The sequence below is a fragment of the Gallus gallus genome, chromosome 1, assembly GCF_016699485.2.
Source record: "Gallus gallus isolate bGalGal1 chromosome 1, bGalGal1.mat.broiler.GRCg7b, whole genome shotgun sequence".
NCBI lineage: Eukaryota > Metazoa > Chordata > Aves > Galliformes > Phasianidae > Gallus > Gallus gallus.
Window position 1 is genome coordinate 76,710,638 of NC_052532.1, and position 17,530 is coordinate 76,728,167.

Genomic DNA, 17,530 nt, shown 5'->3' on the forward strand with positions numbered 1-17,530 from the left:
GACTTTTAAGTGTGCTTTGTGTTTTCCTGAATAACCTGTGAGAGACTCATTGTTTCACTGTAAAACACTCTGAGACATCAATAAATGACACTGGGAACCTGCTGGCACCTGAAGTGAACAGCTCCTGTATTTGAGCTGAAAGACAGTGTGTAGCTACCATGTACTCTGTCATCCATTTCACCCTTTCATTCTGACAAACCTTCCATCTCCTGTCACTTGTTTTTCAGATGCAAGTGCTTGTGACAAGTGCCCTGAGGATTACTGGTCTAATGAGAACCACACATCCTGCATCCCCAAGCAGATAGAGTTTCTATCCTGGACAGAGCCCTTTGGAATCGCTTTAACTCTCTTTGCTGTGCTGGGAATTTTCCTGACTTCTTTTGTCCTGGGAGTCTTCACCAAATTTCGCAACACTCCCATCGTCAAGGCCACAAACCGGGAGCTGTCCTACCTCCTCCTCTTCTCCTTGCTCTGCTGCTTCTCTAGCTCATTGTTCTTCATTGGAGAGCCACAGAACTGGACTTGCCGTCTGCGGCAGCCAGCTTTTGGCATCAGCTTTGTCCTCTGCATCTCCTGCATCCTGGTGAAAACCAATCGTGTCCTGCTTGTCTTCGAGGCAAAGATCCCTACAAGCCTCCACCGAAAATGGTGGGGCCTCAACCTCCAGTTCCTCCTGGTCTTCTTGTGCACATTTGTGCAGATTGTCATCTGCGTGATTTGGCTCTACACGGCCCCACCATCCAGTTATCGAAACCATGAGCTGGAGGATGAGATTATCTTCATCACCTGCCATGAAGGCTCCTTGATGGCCCTTGGCTTCCTCATTGGCTACACCTGTCTCCTGGCAGCCATCTGCTTCTTCTTTGCCTTTAAGTCTCGAAAACTGCCTGAGAACTTCAATGAGGCCAAGTTCATCACCTTCAGCATGCTGATCTTCTTCATTGTCTGGATCTCCTTCATCCCTGCTTACGCCAGCACATATGGCAAATTTGTCTCTGCTGTGGAGGTGATTGCAATACTGGCTGCCAGTTTTGGGCTTCTGGCCTGCATCTTCTTTAACAAAGTCTACATCATCCTCTTCAAGCCTTCCCGCAACACAATCGAGGAGGTGCGCTGCAGCACAGCTGCCCACGCTTTCAAGGTGGCCGCCAGGGCCACGCTGAGACGCAGCAATGTGTCACGCAAGCGTTCCAACAGCCTCGGAGGTTCCACCGGTTCCACCCCATCCTCCTCCATCAGCAGCAAGAGCAACCATGAAGACCCTTTTCCTCTACCGGCTTCTGCTGAGCGGCAGCGGCAGCAGCAGCGTGGGTGCAAGCAGAAGGTCAGCTTTGGGAGTGGTACGGTCACCTTGTCACTGAGTTTTGAGGAGCCACAGAAGAACGCCATGGCCAACAGGAACGCCAAGCGCAGGAACTCCCTGGAGGCCCAGAACAGCGATGACAGCCTGATGCGGCACAGGGCCCTGCTCGCTCTACAGAACAGCGAGTCCCTCAGTGCCGAGCCTGGCTTCCAGACAGCATCCAGCCCAGAGACCAGTTCACAGGAGTCGGTAGTGGGAGACAACAAAGAAGAGGTACCAAACCCTGAGGCAGAGCCCTCCCTGCCGTCAGCTAACTCCCGAAATTTTATAGGCACTGGAGGCAGCTCTGTCACAGAAAACACAGTACATTCCTAACAAAAGAAGGTCATGAAAAGCACTTCCCCAGGAGGAACTTGCTCACCTCTTGCTTCTGAATGGGAAAGACAACAAAGATACATATCTGTGACACAGTCCCACCACACATTGTTGCTATCACCAGCAGGGTAAAACACGTGCCTCCAGAGGAAAGACTACCAGAAGCCTGTGTGTGGGGAGCCTCAAACTGAATTTGCAGTTGCTTTACTGAAATCAGGACACGTGGGGAGGACAAGTGAAGATTGCCTCTGGTGGGGCTTTAAGTAGAACTCTGCATATTGTCTTGCCTCTGTAAGCTTTTCCTGCCAGACTGCAACTCAGCTGACTATGGGAGGCACTGAGCAATTCCACTATACTCTGCTTTTACATTTATGTATAATATTCCTCTTTCCCACTATGTATAATATTCCCTCTTTATCCAGTATATGTGATCTGTAACCACGTGCATCAGGACTCTCAGCTCTTCAAAAGCAAGACACACGGTTTCACTTGGGGAAAGCACGGTCATTGGGAAAATAAAAAAGCCCCCAACATCCTGCATGCTGTGTACAGCCAAGGGTGTGAACATGTAAAGTATTTAATGTGACAGAGCACCCTGCTATTTATATTTAGTAATGTCCCAATTTCTCCTCTCTGCCCAGCAGGAAATACTGGACAATACCCTTCATAGACTCCATTGCACTAGACCAAGCTACTAGGTTCCTACTGGTTTCTTCCAGCAGATGTAGCTTTACCTCCAGCCTGCCTGCTTTGGTGGAAGGGGAGAACAGGTTGTAAATCCCCCTGGAGATTGCTGCGAGAGCACAATGAGATGTATTCGTGATTGATTATGTCGCTAGTAGTTGTATGCTTAACAAAGTGTTGCTGCTGTAATATTCCACATGGCATACGTGGCTAACCCTTCCACACCATAGTCAGTGTTGTGCTTTGCCATATTAATCCGCCTCATACCCACACATAGCATTGCGCTGGTTGTGACAATACTTGTGGGCCTGATACAAAGCCAATGAAACAAGGTGAAATGGAGAAATAGCCCCCAAATTTGATAATATTTGAGATGAGTATTGCAAGTGTGCATGGTGGTAGAGGATGGAGTAAATAAAACATACAGAGTTGGGCTCTGAGACGTGCAAACAGACAAATGAGTAAATTGGATGTTTGGTTCCTGTAGGCCTTCAAGTAGGTTATGTCCCTGTTGGCCCATCTTGAAGAGACAGTACCTAAACAAGAAGAGTGCACTGTGCCTTGGTGAGAGTAAGGACTTCAAAAGAGAGCACATCAGAACTTCATTAGTCTTGGCTCTTGTTCAGCACCCCAAAAGTAGACATAAGTGCTCCTGACTGTGCACGATGTGCCCGGTTCCTCTGCATTCTGCGAATGTTGAAGTAAGAGAGTCCTTAGAACAGATTTCTGTTGCAGCCTGAAGAAAGAAAGAGTGACCCTAGGCAACTTGGCAGGAAGGGCAAGGTTATTCTGTAGAATTTACTTCCCTCTTCCCAGATCCCATATGCAAGAACAGGTATTTGTCATGAGGATATCAGTACCTGCCCTCATCACACACAGAGGCACTCTAGACCACTGCGGAAAGGTATATAGGCCTGCTACTTATTGTGAATGGAGATGAAAGGACTGTTGTGAATGTGATGGGGAAAATACCACAATTCTCTTGTTACTGTTTTTGCTTGGTTGATGTTTTGTGTTTTTGTGTGGTTTTTTTCTCGCCAGAGCAGGAAAATAAAACTTACAGGTGACATTACTGCATAAAAACTTGTTTTGCCACCTCCCCTTGCTGCTGACAAGGAAAAGAAGTTTTGCTTCAGGAAAGCACAATGGAAGTCCAGAACCCAAAGAAGAATGCTGTTCAGACAAGTTATTTTTACCCTTTTGCTTATCTGTTATATTCACCTTGGAGAGGGCTCAAATTTTAATTATATCATGTAAGAAGTGATCCAACTCTAACTGTATGACCTGCAAATTACAAGATTTATTAAGCTATGGAACTGCAGGTTAAAAGAAAGAAAGAAAAAAAAGAGTTTGAAAACACAAATCACTGGGGTCACACAAATCACTGGGGTCACACTTTTGGAAACCACATTCTACCACCGGACCCGGTGAGCATTCCTCATTGCTTCTGAAAAACCATGTCCCATTCCCAAGCTGCTGATTGCAGGCTCCAGGCTAAATTTAGAGTTGGTAACTGAGACCTGTATCTAACGAAATGCAAGAACAGACATGGCCACTAGATGGCAAAAGGACTAAGAAAAAATACTTTGATTATGGCTCGCTCTTAAAATTAAGTTCAGTAGCCAATTTGTTGTTCTGCTAGTGAATCACTCCTACATGTCAGATCCAGTATGCAGCCCCTGAAGTGGATGGCTTTTAAAGCATAGAAGCACTCGGTGAATTCAGTGAGGGCAACACAAGATGTGAACTGTGCACGAATGTGAGAAATGAAGTTTCCTTCCCACATCCATACCCTCCCACCCCTCCCCCCCCAAATATCCTATGGCTCAAAACCCTACTGAAAAGAATGTGCCCTTGCTGGCATTTGCTGGACCATGCAGTAAAGAAGCAGTGGGGACAAGAAGCAGACTATCAGCCCTGCACTGGATTTCCATTGGCAGACTTGGCTGATGGATGAGGAACAGGAACCATCCCAGCGAACAGCCCAGTGCTGCACCCCTGCTCTACCCAAAGCCCAGGCAGAACACCTATTTGCTCCCCTGGGAGGAGCGATGATATCAGAGGAAAGAAGCTCTTCTTCATTTCATTGCGTGCACCTCACCATGTCCTCCCAAACCCATGTAAGTTGCCTATGCAGTAGGCACTACCCATTACTGGTAAACTGAGGGCTATATTTATCAATTTTACCAAGGGGTGTTGGGAAGCTGTAGAGGAGGGTAGTGCTGTTGTTCTTCCAAGGAATTGAATGTTTACGGTAATGCCATAGACATGCTTCTTTGTAGTGATTGAAATCTTCCAGTCTCACTTGATTTCCATTCAGAAAAGATTACACTGATTTTGCTGCTCATCTTGGTGTAGGGCCAGCCTTGTGGGCACTGTACAAGCATGCAGAGCTGCACAGGGCCAGCATCACTTCAGGGCAGTTCCTGTTTTCTGCATCCTGCCAGGGCCCCGGGAAGGAGAGATGTTGACAACCTGGGGGTCAGGGTAGGACCAGGCATGGCAGGGCTGGAGCTCCTGCCCTGCCTGGGGGGTGGACTACCTTCTAGGGCAACTGACTTTGGTTCCTTTCTTTCTCTCTACTTAGTTTTTGGCTTGCTGGCTTTTCTGCAGAGGCCATGACCACCCCTGCCCCACAGCAGACCATGGCACAATTCAGCCTCCATCACTTTGGTGAATTGTGCCAGGTCCACTGTCAGGTCAGCCCCCAGGCTTCTGCACCCCTGCCCTTGAGACCTGTAGACCGGATCACTACACCCCATTGCAAGCAGCACAGTCTCTGTGCTGAAATCTGTTTGGAATAACATTGGGACTGGCCACCACTGTTCCCCCTAGATGATGGCCAGCTCCTGGCACAGCCAAGGCAGCACAGGGTCAAGGATCTCCTAGCACTCCCAGCACTGAAATGTGCTGTCCAGACCTCGGGCAGGAGACCATCCCGCATAGCCCTAGTCTCCATCCCTGCATCCTTCTGATCTTCTGGGAGCAGTACAGAGGATGCTGCAAGTCCATGGGGGTCAAGGGCAATGCCTGATAGTCATCATCTCCCTCACAGATACCTTAATGGTGCTCATGGGCGCCCTGCAGAGAGGGCTATCTGCCTTCAGCTTTGTCCAGGACAGGTAGAACTGGGATTCACGTGGTACTGTACACAGCAGATGGGACACATTCACACCTCCTCTTTGGCCAAGGTGCTGGCTCTCTGCGTTGGACTGGAGAGAGCTGAGGATGAGGAGCTTCTCCGCCTCCCTGGTACTCCTAATGCTCTGAAACTCCTGCAGGCTTGACTCTCCAGGCCACAGTTTTAGGAAGGAACCTGAATTTGACAGCCCCATGCTGCGCGTCAGGCAAGACAGGTTCTCTCTTACAAGGTCAGCAGAGTTGCCACCCTGGACCTCGAGAGAGACTGGTTTGCGCACACGTATCTTCTGAGATTTCAGGGTGTTCCCACCGTCCTAGGCCTGGCAGACAAGGGGCAGCGCCTGTGAGACACCTGGAAGGCACAACGACTGCCGCGGCGGGTGGGAATTCCAGAGCGAGGCCCGGATGCAGCTCCCGATCGCCCGCCGAGGCGAGCCGAGGCTCCGCCTCGCTTCCTCCCGCTGCCAGGCTCGGCCCGGGGGCGGCAGCGCGACGGGCGTGGCGGCTGGGTGCGGGTCGGAGCGGAGCTGAGCGGTGTGCTGCGCTGCCACCATGTTGTGCGGGGGCGTCTCCAAGGCCCGGCCCGCCACCAGCGAGACGCAGCAGATCGCGGATGAGGTGAGGCGGCTGGGCCCGAGGAGGGCGGTGCGGCGTGGAGGCCGGCGGGGCCGAGGCGGCTCTCCTGAACTGCGCACACCGCCGCTGCCGGCCCGGTGCGGTGTGAGCCTGCTGCGCTGAGGCCCTGCCCGCGGGGAGCAGCAGATTAAGGCAGCCGAACGGAGAGCCTCCCCGCCCCCAAAAAAGTAAATAAATGTACGAGCGGGGAGACTGACAGACCGTGGGGGAATATACCGAGCAATTCGGAACCCTCCGGAGCGCTGCCTGTGGCGCGCAGGTCACTGGTGACAGGAGCACTACCTGACGTCTGAAGCGTGTGCTCTAAATTGAGCTTCTTACAGCCTGAATCTTATAACCAACCTTCTGCTTTTGGAGCGGGAGAAAGAGGCAGGCAAATGCCCGTGCTGCTCCTGCAGCTCCGTGAGGCAGCATTCAGCTCTCCCCCTGCCAGGGAGCGTGTGCTTTCGCTCCAGAAATGCCTGTGCAAACAAGTTCTGTCACGGCCTGTGCTCTCGTTCCACCCACGGGCAGTAGCTGCGCCCATCCCCTGGCTTTATCATTGGGAGTGTGTCAGGCCAGAGGAGAAAGATGAAGGACGTGCTCCTGCTTCTCTTGCGCACTGTCATTGTCCGGATTTGTTTCTAAACACAGAGTCACAGCAGTCTGTGAATTAAAGCTGGGCTGGCTGACCCTGATGAGATTGTGTTACTAAAACAAAACCAAACTGCATCTCAGAAGCACCAGGCTGAGTTTGTGTGCAGTTTGGAGCGCAGAACTGAGAACTGAGAGTCTCGTTATCGTTTTGCCCTGAAAAAGGTCCCTGTGTGACATTAGTTGTAGTGCAAGTATGCCATTCACGTCGCACACTGATTTGCTTAAAACCTGCATTTCTGTTTTGTTCTAGGCTGTAGTACTTCATTCCAAAAGTAAGTTGAAGAGTAAAACCAAAAGCCTATTGGATTCAGAAATGAATAGAATTAACCTAAGTATCTAAAATTACCAAAATATTTAAAAGCGTATCCAGCTAGTTTTGGCCACCCGTTTAAATTGCTATACTAAGTGAAATACGTATGGGAAAACTCCAAGCTGAAATTAGCCTGTGCAGAGATGTCCTCATCTAGATATAGAGTGCAAAGAAAGCATGGTCTGTCAATTGAAGACAGACTTCTCAGATCATCTTGTTTGCTTGAATTTCTGTGGAAATGCATAGAGCCTGCCCATTTGCCTTCATTTCTACCAGGGTGCACTGCTGGCACATGTGTAGTGCACTGTCCCCAGGGACCCCCCAGCCCTAATCTTTATTGTGGTCTAGCAGAGTGGGCTGATAGCGCATCTTTCAGAGATTGCTTCCGTCTGGGCTTTCCCTACTGAATCAGGATGTCCACTGGTCATATGCTGTGGTGAGTCACTGCTGTGACACCCAGCAAGCTGCACCTGCATGTGACTCTGAGCTGGCTGTACTCATGGAGCTCAGAGTTTCTAGTGGAAACAGCAAATGTGCTGAGTGCAGGCAATGTGCTCCTCCTTGCATTTCAGAATGCAAACTTGTTGGGCGTGCTTTGGTCACATCTCTGTGGGATGGGATGATTACTGGTTGGCTGTTGCATGCAGAAAAGACCAGAGTTTGGTCTCATGCTTTCTTGGTGCAGGAGAGGCAGGAGCACATACTCTGCTGTTCTTCCTGTTGCAGGAATTGTTTCTGTTCCCACAAGCGTCACAGTGCTGGCAAAGTAGTGTTCCTTTTTCCACAGGGCAGCAGGTGGGATGCAGGCAGTAGCAATGCAATAGTATAGGAAGAATGGAAGAAAGTCATGTAACTGAAAAGAGAACATCTCACTGCTATTACTGTTGCACTGGAGTAGAGGAGGGCTGGATAATGGCACACTCCTATGGCCTCCTTGGAGTCCTCAGCGTGCAGCAGGATTACCTAATGCAAGGACTAATTCACATTGTCCTTGTAAACGAAGCCTAAAGCTCTCTGCTTTCACAACTGAGAACCTTACTGCATGGCCGTGATGCTCTAGACAGCCAAGTGTGGGGAGAGACCGCAGCTCACAAAAGCTCATCTGGGCACTGGGCAAGTTATTCTGAATTCCTGAGTGCAGCTTTTACACTCTGGAAAAATACATTTTGGGGAAAATATTTACATTTTGAAACGCTGTAAACTGCAGTTATTAAATGCTAGAAGAACTATGATTTTCCAAGTTTGTTTTTTGGATGCCTCTTTGTCCTGCAGTTCAAAAAGGGAGCTAGTGCTGAAGACAGCCAAGGGCTGTTTTTTCTAGTTGCAAAAATGAGATATATTTTAAATGCTGTCTTTTTAAAAGACCTTAAAGTCTTGTCCGTGTAGATCTTGAACCGCTTTACATTTTTCGTTAAATATATAGAACAGAAAGGGAAGCAGAGACATTAACAGCGGAAATACTTTGTCAAAATGAATGTAGAATAACAGCACGGCTCTTTGTTAGAGGCTCCATCTTTGGTTTCAGTTGGTGGTGACTGAATCGCATCACTGTGTTGCCTTGGCTGCCTGCCTGAGTAGCTGGTCTTGCTTTGATGTAATAGGGAACTGAAAGGTAATGAGGCACACTGATGTCATGAGCCGTAAGTCGTAAATACTACATACTGTCTCAGTCTTAACTAACTTCTTGTTTCCCTAAGGTGAAGCCTCAGCTAGAAGAGAAAGAAGGGAAAACCTTTGATGTCTTCACTGCAGTGGAGTTCAAAACTCAGTTGGTGGCAGGAACAAACTACTTCATCAAGGTAGAGGACACTGGGCAATGGAAACAAAAATAATGTTGGAATGTTTTTTTTTGTTAACTTACCTACACAGAAATGCTTGTGATTTAGCTTTAATAAGGAAAATATTTGTGCATTAAAAATAAAAAATAAAAAATAAAAACATTTCCCCACCGCCTCCCAGCCTGTCACCTTGCCTGCATTAAATGGAGATATGCATATTTCTCTATTTTCATAACAATTTGCATTCTTTAGTTATTTTGTGAAAGTTGATATTGTAATAGTTACACATCCATGATGTTGAACACTAATATATTAAGTGAAGCCTGGATGTGTAAAGATACAGCCAAGCATCAAACCTCTTCTCACTCTGCCTATAGTGATGCCACACAAAACAAACAAACAAAAAAAACCCAGCCGTGGTCAAAGCATTTAAGTGTTTGTTGTTCCGTAAGATTCTCACAAACTCCAGTTCCCTGTCTGTACATCCCCTGTCTTGGGTAGAGGGAGGGCTTGCAGACCCAAGGTTGAGGTGGTATTTCCACCGAGACACAGCTCCCAGTCTGCCTCAGAACAAGGTGACACCTGCTGAGGGGGTGCTTTTTCTCTACCACCTCACTTCTCCCATCCTCAAAACATGCCAGCCTAAATCCCCCTTCCTGATGAAGGTTGCTCCATACCTCTCACTGGTTTTCATACTTTTCAGGTCCATGTTGGCAATGATGAGTTCATGCACCTGCGGGTGTTCAGAAGCCTTCCTCATGAGGACAAGCCATTGAGTCTTCATGGATACCAGAGCAGCAAGACCAAGCATGATGAACTGACCTATTTCTAGTAAATTTATCTCATGCACTTTCCTGACAATTTCTTATATATATATATTCTGTAGGCTGCAAAATGTTGATTCCTGTGCCAACAAAGAAAACTTTTTTTTTTAAACTTAATGCTGGAAAGAAAATCCATGTTTTTCTTACTCCTTTCCCTTACTGTGCAATATCTAAATGATTCACATAGCTCTCCTTTCACCTTTTGCTAATGTAAACCTGAGTAACTGCACTGATTGTGGTATAGCTTAATACTGTGGTGTGCTTGTGGATTTCCCTGACCTGGAAATTGCCAGGGAGTGACACCAGCACTCACGTATTTGCAGCAAGGAGCAAGAGGAAAACTCGAATGTTTATGTGCTGTTTTGCAACTGTGGGTGTATCTGTAAATTTAAATTGTATTATGTTTTTTACTGGCAAAGACCTGAAGCAAGAGAAAGAGGCAGGCTGTAGTCTTTTGTAAGAAACATTTCCTTGGTAGTAATGCTTATCCTCTTGCCAGCAGCAGGATGTAGTGTCCAGTAGAGGACGTACAAGTTTTGTTGTTTTTAATTGCTTATTTTCTGAGTGCTGAGGAAAAGTACTGGAAAGGAATTTCAGCTGGACAAGCATTTCTGCATTGGTGGCAATAAATATTTATCTCAAATGTAGATGGTATATTTCACTGGTGTTTCACTGTTTTCTTTGCTAGTTTTTTAGTACTGGTGGTTATCTTGCTCAGAGCTTTTCTCCATAAGTTTTTTTCATACTCCAGATGTCCTTATGTTTACATTTGTTTTTATGTTTAATTAGAAATATTTTAATCTGATGAGGGACATGGAAGGCAACAAGGAAGGCTTCAGCAGGCATATCAGCAAGAGGAGTGCTAAGGAAAATGTGGGCCTGTTGACAGAAGACACAGAAAAGACTGAATGTTGCTCAGTGCTGCCTTTGTCTTTATTGGCAGGATTTGCCCTCGGCAACTGGTGGTCCCTGAGACTAATAGGAGAATCTGCAGAAAGGAAGACTTCCCCCGGGAGGGGGGAGGCTGTGTGTGTGCACTGGAAATTTTGACACATGCCTTGTATAATGAACTGGGGAGGGGAGAGATGTTGCTGCATTCTGAACTGAGGGGAACCAACCTACTTCTTCATTACACTGCTATATCTTCTTGGTCCTATAGTGAAGAAACTCCCAGCAGTTTTTAGAAGAGCGGGCATGGTGAACTTGCATGTGTATTACTGTGCTTCTTACACACCATGTAGGTAGCATTGCTTACACAGAGCAAGTTCTACCTCCTGATTATTAAGGGAGGGTTTAACAGATCTCTCAACTACTTTCTTCGCGTGTGTGCTTTTACTCATATCTGCCAAAAGAGTCCCCACCCCCAGTGTTAAACATACAAAGAGTACATCTGTGTTGTAATGCAGTTCCTATTTTGCTAAAATGAAGTAGTTCTGGAGACATACATACAGTTGTTCTTTGTTGCTGGTAAACTTATAAATTGTTTTCTTGGTTCAAAAAGCTAAATATTTTTGCCCAATGCTATTCTGAGAGGAGGACGGCTAGTGCTGATAAAGCCAGACTTACAGCATTTTAAAGACATCCAACCACAAGATTCATCTCTCATGGAAATTATTAGGTATTAATCCCAAAGTCACAGGAATCTACAGATTGTCTTCACACTTTTAAGACTTAAAGCATTTGATTTGATGTCTCATCCCTGAGCACCGGCTCAGAGTTGCACGGCAGGTAACTCCAGAGACCCTGCCTGAGCAGCTGCCAGCAGGAAAATAGGGTTATGGTGGTTTGGGGTTGGCGTCTATTTTTGTCCCCACAGAAGTCTTAACTGAAGACTGTTGTCATTGCAGGTGGCTGATGTTACAAAAAATGGTGAGCTCCATACATCCCCAGTCATCACAGTCACTCCCTACTCCATGGCCTGAACACTGGGATTGAGCTGTTTCTGCTCCAGCTCCTCCTGGTACTTTGAGTAGTTCCACCCCTTCCTCAACCCCACCCCAAATAGCCAAGCTGCTTTTAGAGAGGGTCATGCAGTTTGCCTTCTCAACTCCTCCCCTAGCAATACATGTATCTCACACAGCTTCTGAAGAGCAGCCAATAGCTTGTAATTAATGCACTTAAAGCAAACCCAAGAAGTATGTGGCCTGTTACACTCAAAAGTACTCACAACAGCCTGAGCTTTGTATTCAGAGCTTGCCTTTAGAGTACTTGGAAAGAAGAGCTGAAAGGGGTGTAGTGTACTCTTGACTCAGAGCTACAGCACTGTAGGTGGCAGAAGGAGGTGTGGCTAGTACCTCAGAGCCCACTCACGCTTTAGTCAGGCAGCAGATCTACACATGACACGTGAACAGCTTTCAAGTGTATTTTATTCTCCTGCATTTACTGTCAAAGGCAGAATCCATGTGTGACTTGCACCCTCAGAAGTAGACCAGAGGATCATCTCTGGTTTTGCCAGTCTGATAACCGGTAAGGCTGGGATGTTGGTTCTCATGAGGAAGGGCTTGAAATATTTTTAGATGGATGTACTCATCAGAAATTTGGACCTGGAAACAAGAACAGCATGAGTGAGGATCATGTGTACAACTAAAAGATGACTGCGTATTCTCAGAATATGTTCTTTCAGGAGCTTAATTTTAGGCATATCTCCAATTCCACTCCAACAACACTTAAGCAAGACCAGGCTGTAAATCATGACAGAAACTATGTTTCTATGTAATAGAGACTGTAATAAACCATTATAAAGACCTTCAGATTCATGTTAATGGAAAATTAGGACTGCCCAGCTGTGGAAGCACCCAAAGGAATAATAGGAGATATGCTTTGATGGCATCCTGTTTATTTAGCTCATCAAGATTCCATTCAGTTCATCAGCTTGAAACTTCTCAGAGCACTTGGATCAGTAGACAAAAGCCAACAAGCAAATCCTAATGACTCAAAGTGGGGACAAGACCCAGAGAGCTCCTACAAGATACAGAAAGAACTATCCAAAGCCAGCACATGATTCTAAGGAACACCGCAGAGAAGCGATGACAACTGAAAGCCAGGATCTCCTGTCTTCAGAATCACTGCAAACATATTGGTGCCTGGCCAGGCAACATGACATGTATTTGTGCTCGCAGGAATGACCACAAGTGTATTTTTTTTAAATAAACTTGCCTTCCCCTCCAGAAAGTCCTTACAGAGATTTCCTACAAAGCTGTGCATTATTTCCTCTGTGCAGAGCCAAGTACAACAGGTGCTTAACTCTTATAGATGTCCACAGTATGAAAGAAAAGTTTAATCCCTTCGGCTCTAGGAGGTCTTTACATGCTTTCTGGTGACTGCAGCATGGCACTATGTCTTGGTCTGGATTATACCTTAGCTCTGTCTGTGGGTAAAATATTATTGATGTGGAAAATGCCAAAGTATTGCAAAGAATGGCTCTTGTGACAGAGCTCATGCCACTTGATGCTAAGAGCAGCTTGGTCATGAGGCTTAGCATGGACCGAGGCAAGTACTTTACATGTGATTGCCTAGGTCACCAATAAGACAGCTCTGAAGGAAGAAATGCAACCACACACAACTTCTGCTTTTACCACAATTCCTGTGAATTGTTACTCTTCATCAGCACTTTTCCCAAAAAATGAAGGCTCATCTCACAGAAGCAGGGCAAGGATAAGCATCAGTCATTTAAACAAGGCTCAGATTGGCCATATAATATGACAATTTCTCAGCACCCACAGAATGTAGAATTAACTGTGAAAAGATATTTTAAGGACAGACTCAGTAAAGTTTGGCAGTGTCTGTCCTTCCACGGATCAAATAATATGAGAGCAAATGCTTGTGTCTCTGCAGAATCACTGCCCCTCAAACCCCAACTGCCAATTCTCTTCACGTCAAGGGAGCACATCCTTCACTAGGCTAATAGCCACACATAAATGCAGTGTTTGCTCTACTTACAGAAAGCCAGCCTGCCTATTAGCAATGTTTTCCTGCTTTCCATTCTGGTTGCAAACTATGCTCTTCAGTTTCTTACATGCTGCTTCTGAAAAAGCTGCTCAAATCCATGGGTAAGATTTCCCAGAAGAGGATGAATCGCACTATCAGAGGACTCCAAGTGAAGCACACTTCTTTCACAAATGAAAGTGTTGGCTTTTTTGTTGATTTGGTTGTTGGGTTGTTTTTGTTTTGTTTTGTTTATTAAATAAAGCAAGAACTAGCATGCAGGCTCTACCTCTGCAACAGATGGCACAGAACCAAAGCATGACCACATGCCTGCATGCAGCCCTAATCAGCAGAATCTGGGATGCTTGCATTACATTAAAAAAAATACTTTTCCATCAGATCCTTGGGCTGACCTGGAATTAATTGAAATAATCACTACCAGGGAACGGAAAGGCAATAGGAAAGCCACTGCTTTGCCTTGAAAGGTAACAGACAGAGCTCTGGCTGGTAGAGATAATTTGAGCTGGTAAGGCTCAGTCTCTGAGTGAGATGATCCTGCAAAAAGTTACCATTCACACCTGAAGAAGCTGTGCATGCTTTTTAAGTTTTTATATTCCTGTTCTGTGGTGGTGACAGAGGAACTCTGTAACAGCTGGAGATACTCCTAACTCCATTAGTCACATTAGAGGTTTTTCTACATTTGCATAGTGGCAAGAAATGGAAGCAAGTCACCTACACTGTTTAACTAGAAAGTAGTCCCTCTTATCACATGTACAAACCTTAATGAAGTAGTTGGTTCCGGCAACCACTTGAGTCCGGTATATTATGGCTGTAAAGGTCTGATAGGTCTTGTTCTCCCTGCTTTCTAATTGTGGCTTCACCTGTAAAAAGAAAGGGAAAAAATGGTTGGTAGGTTCATATTTAAGCTTTTCGCTCCCGACAACCACTCCAATTTTCAGCTTTCTAAGCACACACCTGTAATGAAATAAACTCGGAATCACCAAAATAACTCAATTTACATCCAAATCTTCATCTCTCTTTCCTACTTTTAGTATTACCTCCAGCATTCTTTAAAATCTCTCTTATAATTAGTCTTCCTAATAGATTTTTTTCCTACAAGCTGTCCAGCTAAACTGTATCCTGTCACAAGTCAGTGCCAGACCTGCATAAACGTCATCAGCCGTTTGCTACACAGCAGCTGCAGAGAATGCAGCAAATGGCTGTAGATAATGTATGTAATCATAGATTCCATTCCAACCAAGGTTGGAAAAGACGTCCAACCTATCACCAATATTTCCCACTGAACCATGTCCCTCATCTAAATGTTTCTTCCAATAACTTCCATTAATCATATGCAGGTTTCTCATAATCTCTTACTCTAATTCAAGTAACTGCCCGGAGCCTTTTGCTCCTCTTGCACAGTAGTGAGGCTTCTCCATGTGGCTTCTGTCCCAGGCAGCAGACAGCTATACTTCCAGCTCTGGAGCTGCTGACTCCAGAAAACCAGGAAAATTTCCAGTCCTGTTCCAGCCAGGTGGGTCTGGGGGCTGCTAGGGGCAGAAGTTAACTGTGGTGTTTTCGGTACCCTTGGTTCCTACCTCAGTAGAAAAAAACATCAGCATTGCCCCCCTCCAGACTTAAGATGTCTCATGAACTCTGACCACTATTTCCCCATCTGTCACTTACAGATAGAGCCTTCTGTAAAACCAGGCAGGAAGGCAGACAGCTTCTTAATCCTCAAATGGAAAAAAGTTATGTTTCTAAGCCCTTATCTAACAGCTGCTTAAACCCCAAACATTCCCCAGTTTTAGGCAACAGCTGTAAAACAAGGAGCCTGAACAAACAGCATCCCCTACCTTGCTAAGGATTAGGCTACAGAGAAGGCAAAGGTGCAAGTACATAACCACATAATCCCAAGAGCTGACAGGTCTTGAATATATCACAGTTTGCAGACACTTTTCATAACTGCATTCAAATTATACCAATTGCTCCCTCTCTTAGCAGAGCATAAAATCATACAGAATGATATTATTAAAGGGTGACATTTATCCAGCTGGGAGCACAGTAGGGCTACCCCAACACAACTCATACCTTCACAGTATTTTCCCTACAAAACCATATGAGGGGCTCTGCAGCAGTGTATGAGGTTTTGCAAAGGAACAGAGTTAGCAAAAGGGTTGCAGGGGAAGGACCAGGGAGACTTCTCTTTCCTGCTCTCAGCACAAGGCAGAAATGTCACCTTGTAGAAAATAAATGGTGAGGAATAGTTGATTTTTATTTTCTCAAAGATACTGAGAATAGAAGAGCACCATATTATTCATATCATTCTCTACAGTTGCTACAGAGTTCTACATGGAAGGAACGATGATACAGCTCCTGAAAAATTCAATTCATATCCTCCAAACAATTTTAGATAACCATTTCCATTTCTGTTTTGCAGTAGATCACCTCCCCACTGACCAGCCTGTCAGCATTATCCACTATCCCCTTCCGTCATACTCCAACCCTTCCCCACTTATATCTCCAGCTTATTCACAGGATATCCTGCTGGCTATGCCTCGCCCCATACACAGCAACACAGAGCAGTGCTGGTGCAAACGCCACCCCCTAAGGCACCTCAAAAAGGGAGCTGGAGCCCTGCACACGCAGCAGTGTGCAGCACTGTCAGCCAGCATCTTCAGCCCCTCTACTTATATGTGTTTCCTCAAAGAGGGCATTAGTTACACTTTGAGCAGCTGTCAAAGAAGGAAGATTTCATCCCTCAGAACTGTGAGGGTGAAGGGGACTGCTGGAATCACCTGGTAGGAGTCATGAAAGGAGCTTTGTCGTGCCCCGTTGTCCCCCTCCTGCTCCTTGGGATGCACCTTATAGCCTTTTAAGAGTTGCTGCACCACAGGGCATAACAGGATCTGCAGGTTATCAATGACATGAGGAATTTTCTCCCTTCAAATACATGGACCTCAGTGCTGGCATAGTAGATTGGTTTCCCACCTATATGCAAAAAGTAACTAAAAGTAGCCATCACTATGCCTACCTACAAAGACAGAAAAGTGATTTGACTTAATCTTACTGGCACAGTGTCTATCCAAAATGCTGAGAAAATGTGCACTGGCAATCACAGGGACCCCCCATTTTCAGCTTCTTCAGTTCAAACACTCAGTATCACCTCTTGGTCTTCCTACCTTCACACAAGATTCAAGATTCAGCCCTTTAAACAGAATTCATCTATTGGCAGGGTGCAACTCACCTGGTCAGCAAGATGCTGGACCTCTGCAGTAGCAGGTTTAGGGTCAGACAAGCCCCCGGTCATCATGGTGGCAGGAAACTTCTTTGAGATGTGCAGTGGTTCTGAGGAGGGACGTCCAGAGAAGTCTGAGAAGAATCACCAGGCACCTCCTATAAATACATGCACATGTGTCATAGAATCATATGACATTTAACATATGGAGTTTACCATTACTGAACTAGAGGGGGGGAGAAGTGGAGAAAATAGAGGCAAAAGCCATGTAAAGCAGCAATTATAGTCGTACTTAACATAAAGAGCATTTTAAGATCTTATGTGGATAATGTTTCCACATCAATAAAAAAGAGTAAATGAGAGTCTCCAGCCCCCATATCTTAAAACAGATGGTTTGGGCTGAAACCAGAAGCTCTTGCCTCCACCCACATGCAGGTCACTATCCCATGCACTCAGGATCAAAGTCACACCTACTATTTCCCAACACCATCCAAGATCAGCAGAAAGCATTCAGAAGCTTCCTTAGCACAAGTCCCATTGAAATTGTGTCATGATGGGATCGAGTTCACTCAGCAAGCCTGCTGATGACACCAAGTGGAGTGGTGCAATTAACACAATAGAAGGAAGGGATGCTGTCTGAGACTGGTAAGGAATGTCTCAAATCAGCATGAGGCAATCAGC

General features: G+C 45.9%; 3 protein-coding genes across 3 annotated transcripts in view; 2 read left to right on the plus strand and 1 right to left on the minus strand.

The window, feature by feature from the left end:
• CASR (calcium sensing receptor) overlaps positions 1-3,429 on the plus strand; it is a 78,037-nt gene extending 74,608 nt beyond the window's left edge. The window contains exon 7 of the mRNA XM_416491.8: positions 228-3,429. Within this exon, the coding sequence (XP_416491.6) occupies positions 228-1,678 (1,451 nt within the window). The 3' untranslated portion in view covers positions 1,679-3,429. The remainder of the gene's footprint in view (positions 1-227) is intronic.
• Positions 3,430-5,986: 2,557 nt separating this feature from the next.
• On the plus strand, positions 5,987-10,334 carry CSTB (cystatin B). The gene is made up of 3 exons (NM_001198648.3): positions 5,987-6,121; positions 8,783-8,884; positions 9,567-10,334. The coding sequence occupies exons 1-3, from the start codon at positions 6,056-6,058 to the stop codon at positions 9,693-9,695; spliced, it is 297 nt and encodes a 98-aa protein (NP_001185577.1). The 5' UTR covers positions 5,987-6,055; the 3' UTR covers positions 9,696-10,334.
• A 1,701-nt stretch (positions 10,335-12,035) lies between these two features.
• CSTA (cystatin A) lies at positions 12,036-16,985 on the minus strand. The gene is made up of 3 exons (XM_416493.8): positions 16,859-16,985; positions 14,391-14,492; positions 12,036-12,230 (listed from the first exon to the last, which is right to left on the minus strand). The coding sequence occupies exons 1-3, from the start codon at positions 16,922-16,924 to the stop codon at positions 12,105-12,107; spliced, it is 294 nt and encodes a 97-aa protein (XP_416493.5). The 5' UTR covers positions 16,925-16,985; the 3' UTR covers positions 12,036-12,104.
• Between the last annotated feature and the right edge of the window lie 545 nt (positions 16,986-17,530).

Excerpts from the sequence above, each read along its gene's own strand:
- CSTB (NM_001198648.3), top strand. The coding sequence starts at position 6,056 with ATGTTGTGCGGGGGCGTCTCCAAGGCCCGGCCCGCCACCAGCGAGACG. Across the intron at positions 6,122-8,782 it reads CGCAGCAGATCGCGGATGAG|GTGAAGCCTCAGCTAGAAGA; the intron begins GTGAGGCGGCTG and ends TGTTTCCCTAAG. Across the intron at positions 8,885-9,566 it reads GAACAAACTACTTCATCAAG|GTCCATGTTGGCAATGATGA; the intron begins GTAGAGGACACT and ends CATACTTTTCAG.
- CSTA (XM_416493.8), bottom strand. The coding sequence starts at position 16,924 with ATGATGACCGGGGGCTTGTCTGACCCTAAACCTGCTACTGCAGAGGTC. Across the intron at positions 14,493-16,858 it reads TCCAGCATCTTGCTGACCAG|GTGAAGCCACAATTAGAAAG; the intron begins GTGAGTTGCACC and ends TTCTTTTTACAG. Across the intron at positions 12,231-14,390 it reads GAACCAACTACTTCATTAAG|GTCCAAATTTCTGATGAGTA; the intron begins GTTTGTACATGT and ends TCTTGTTTCCAG.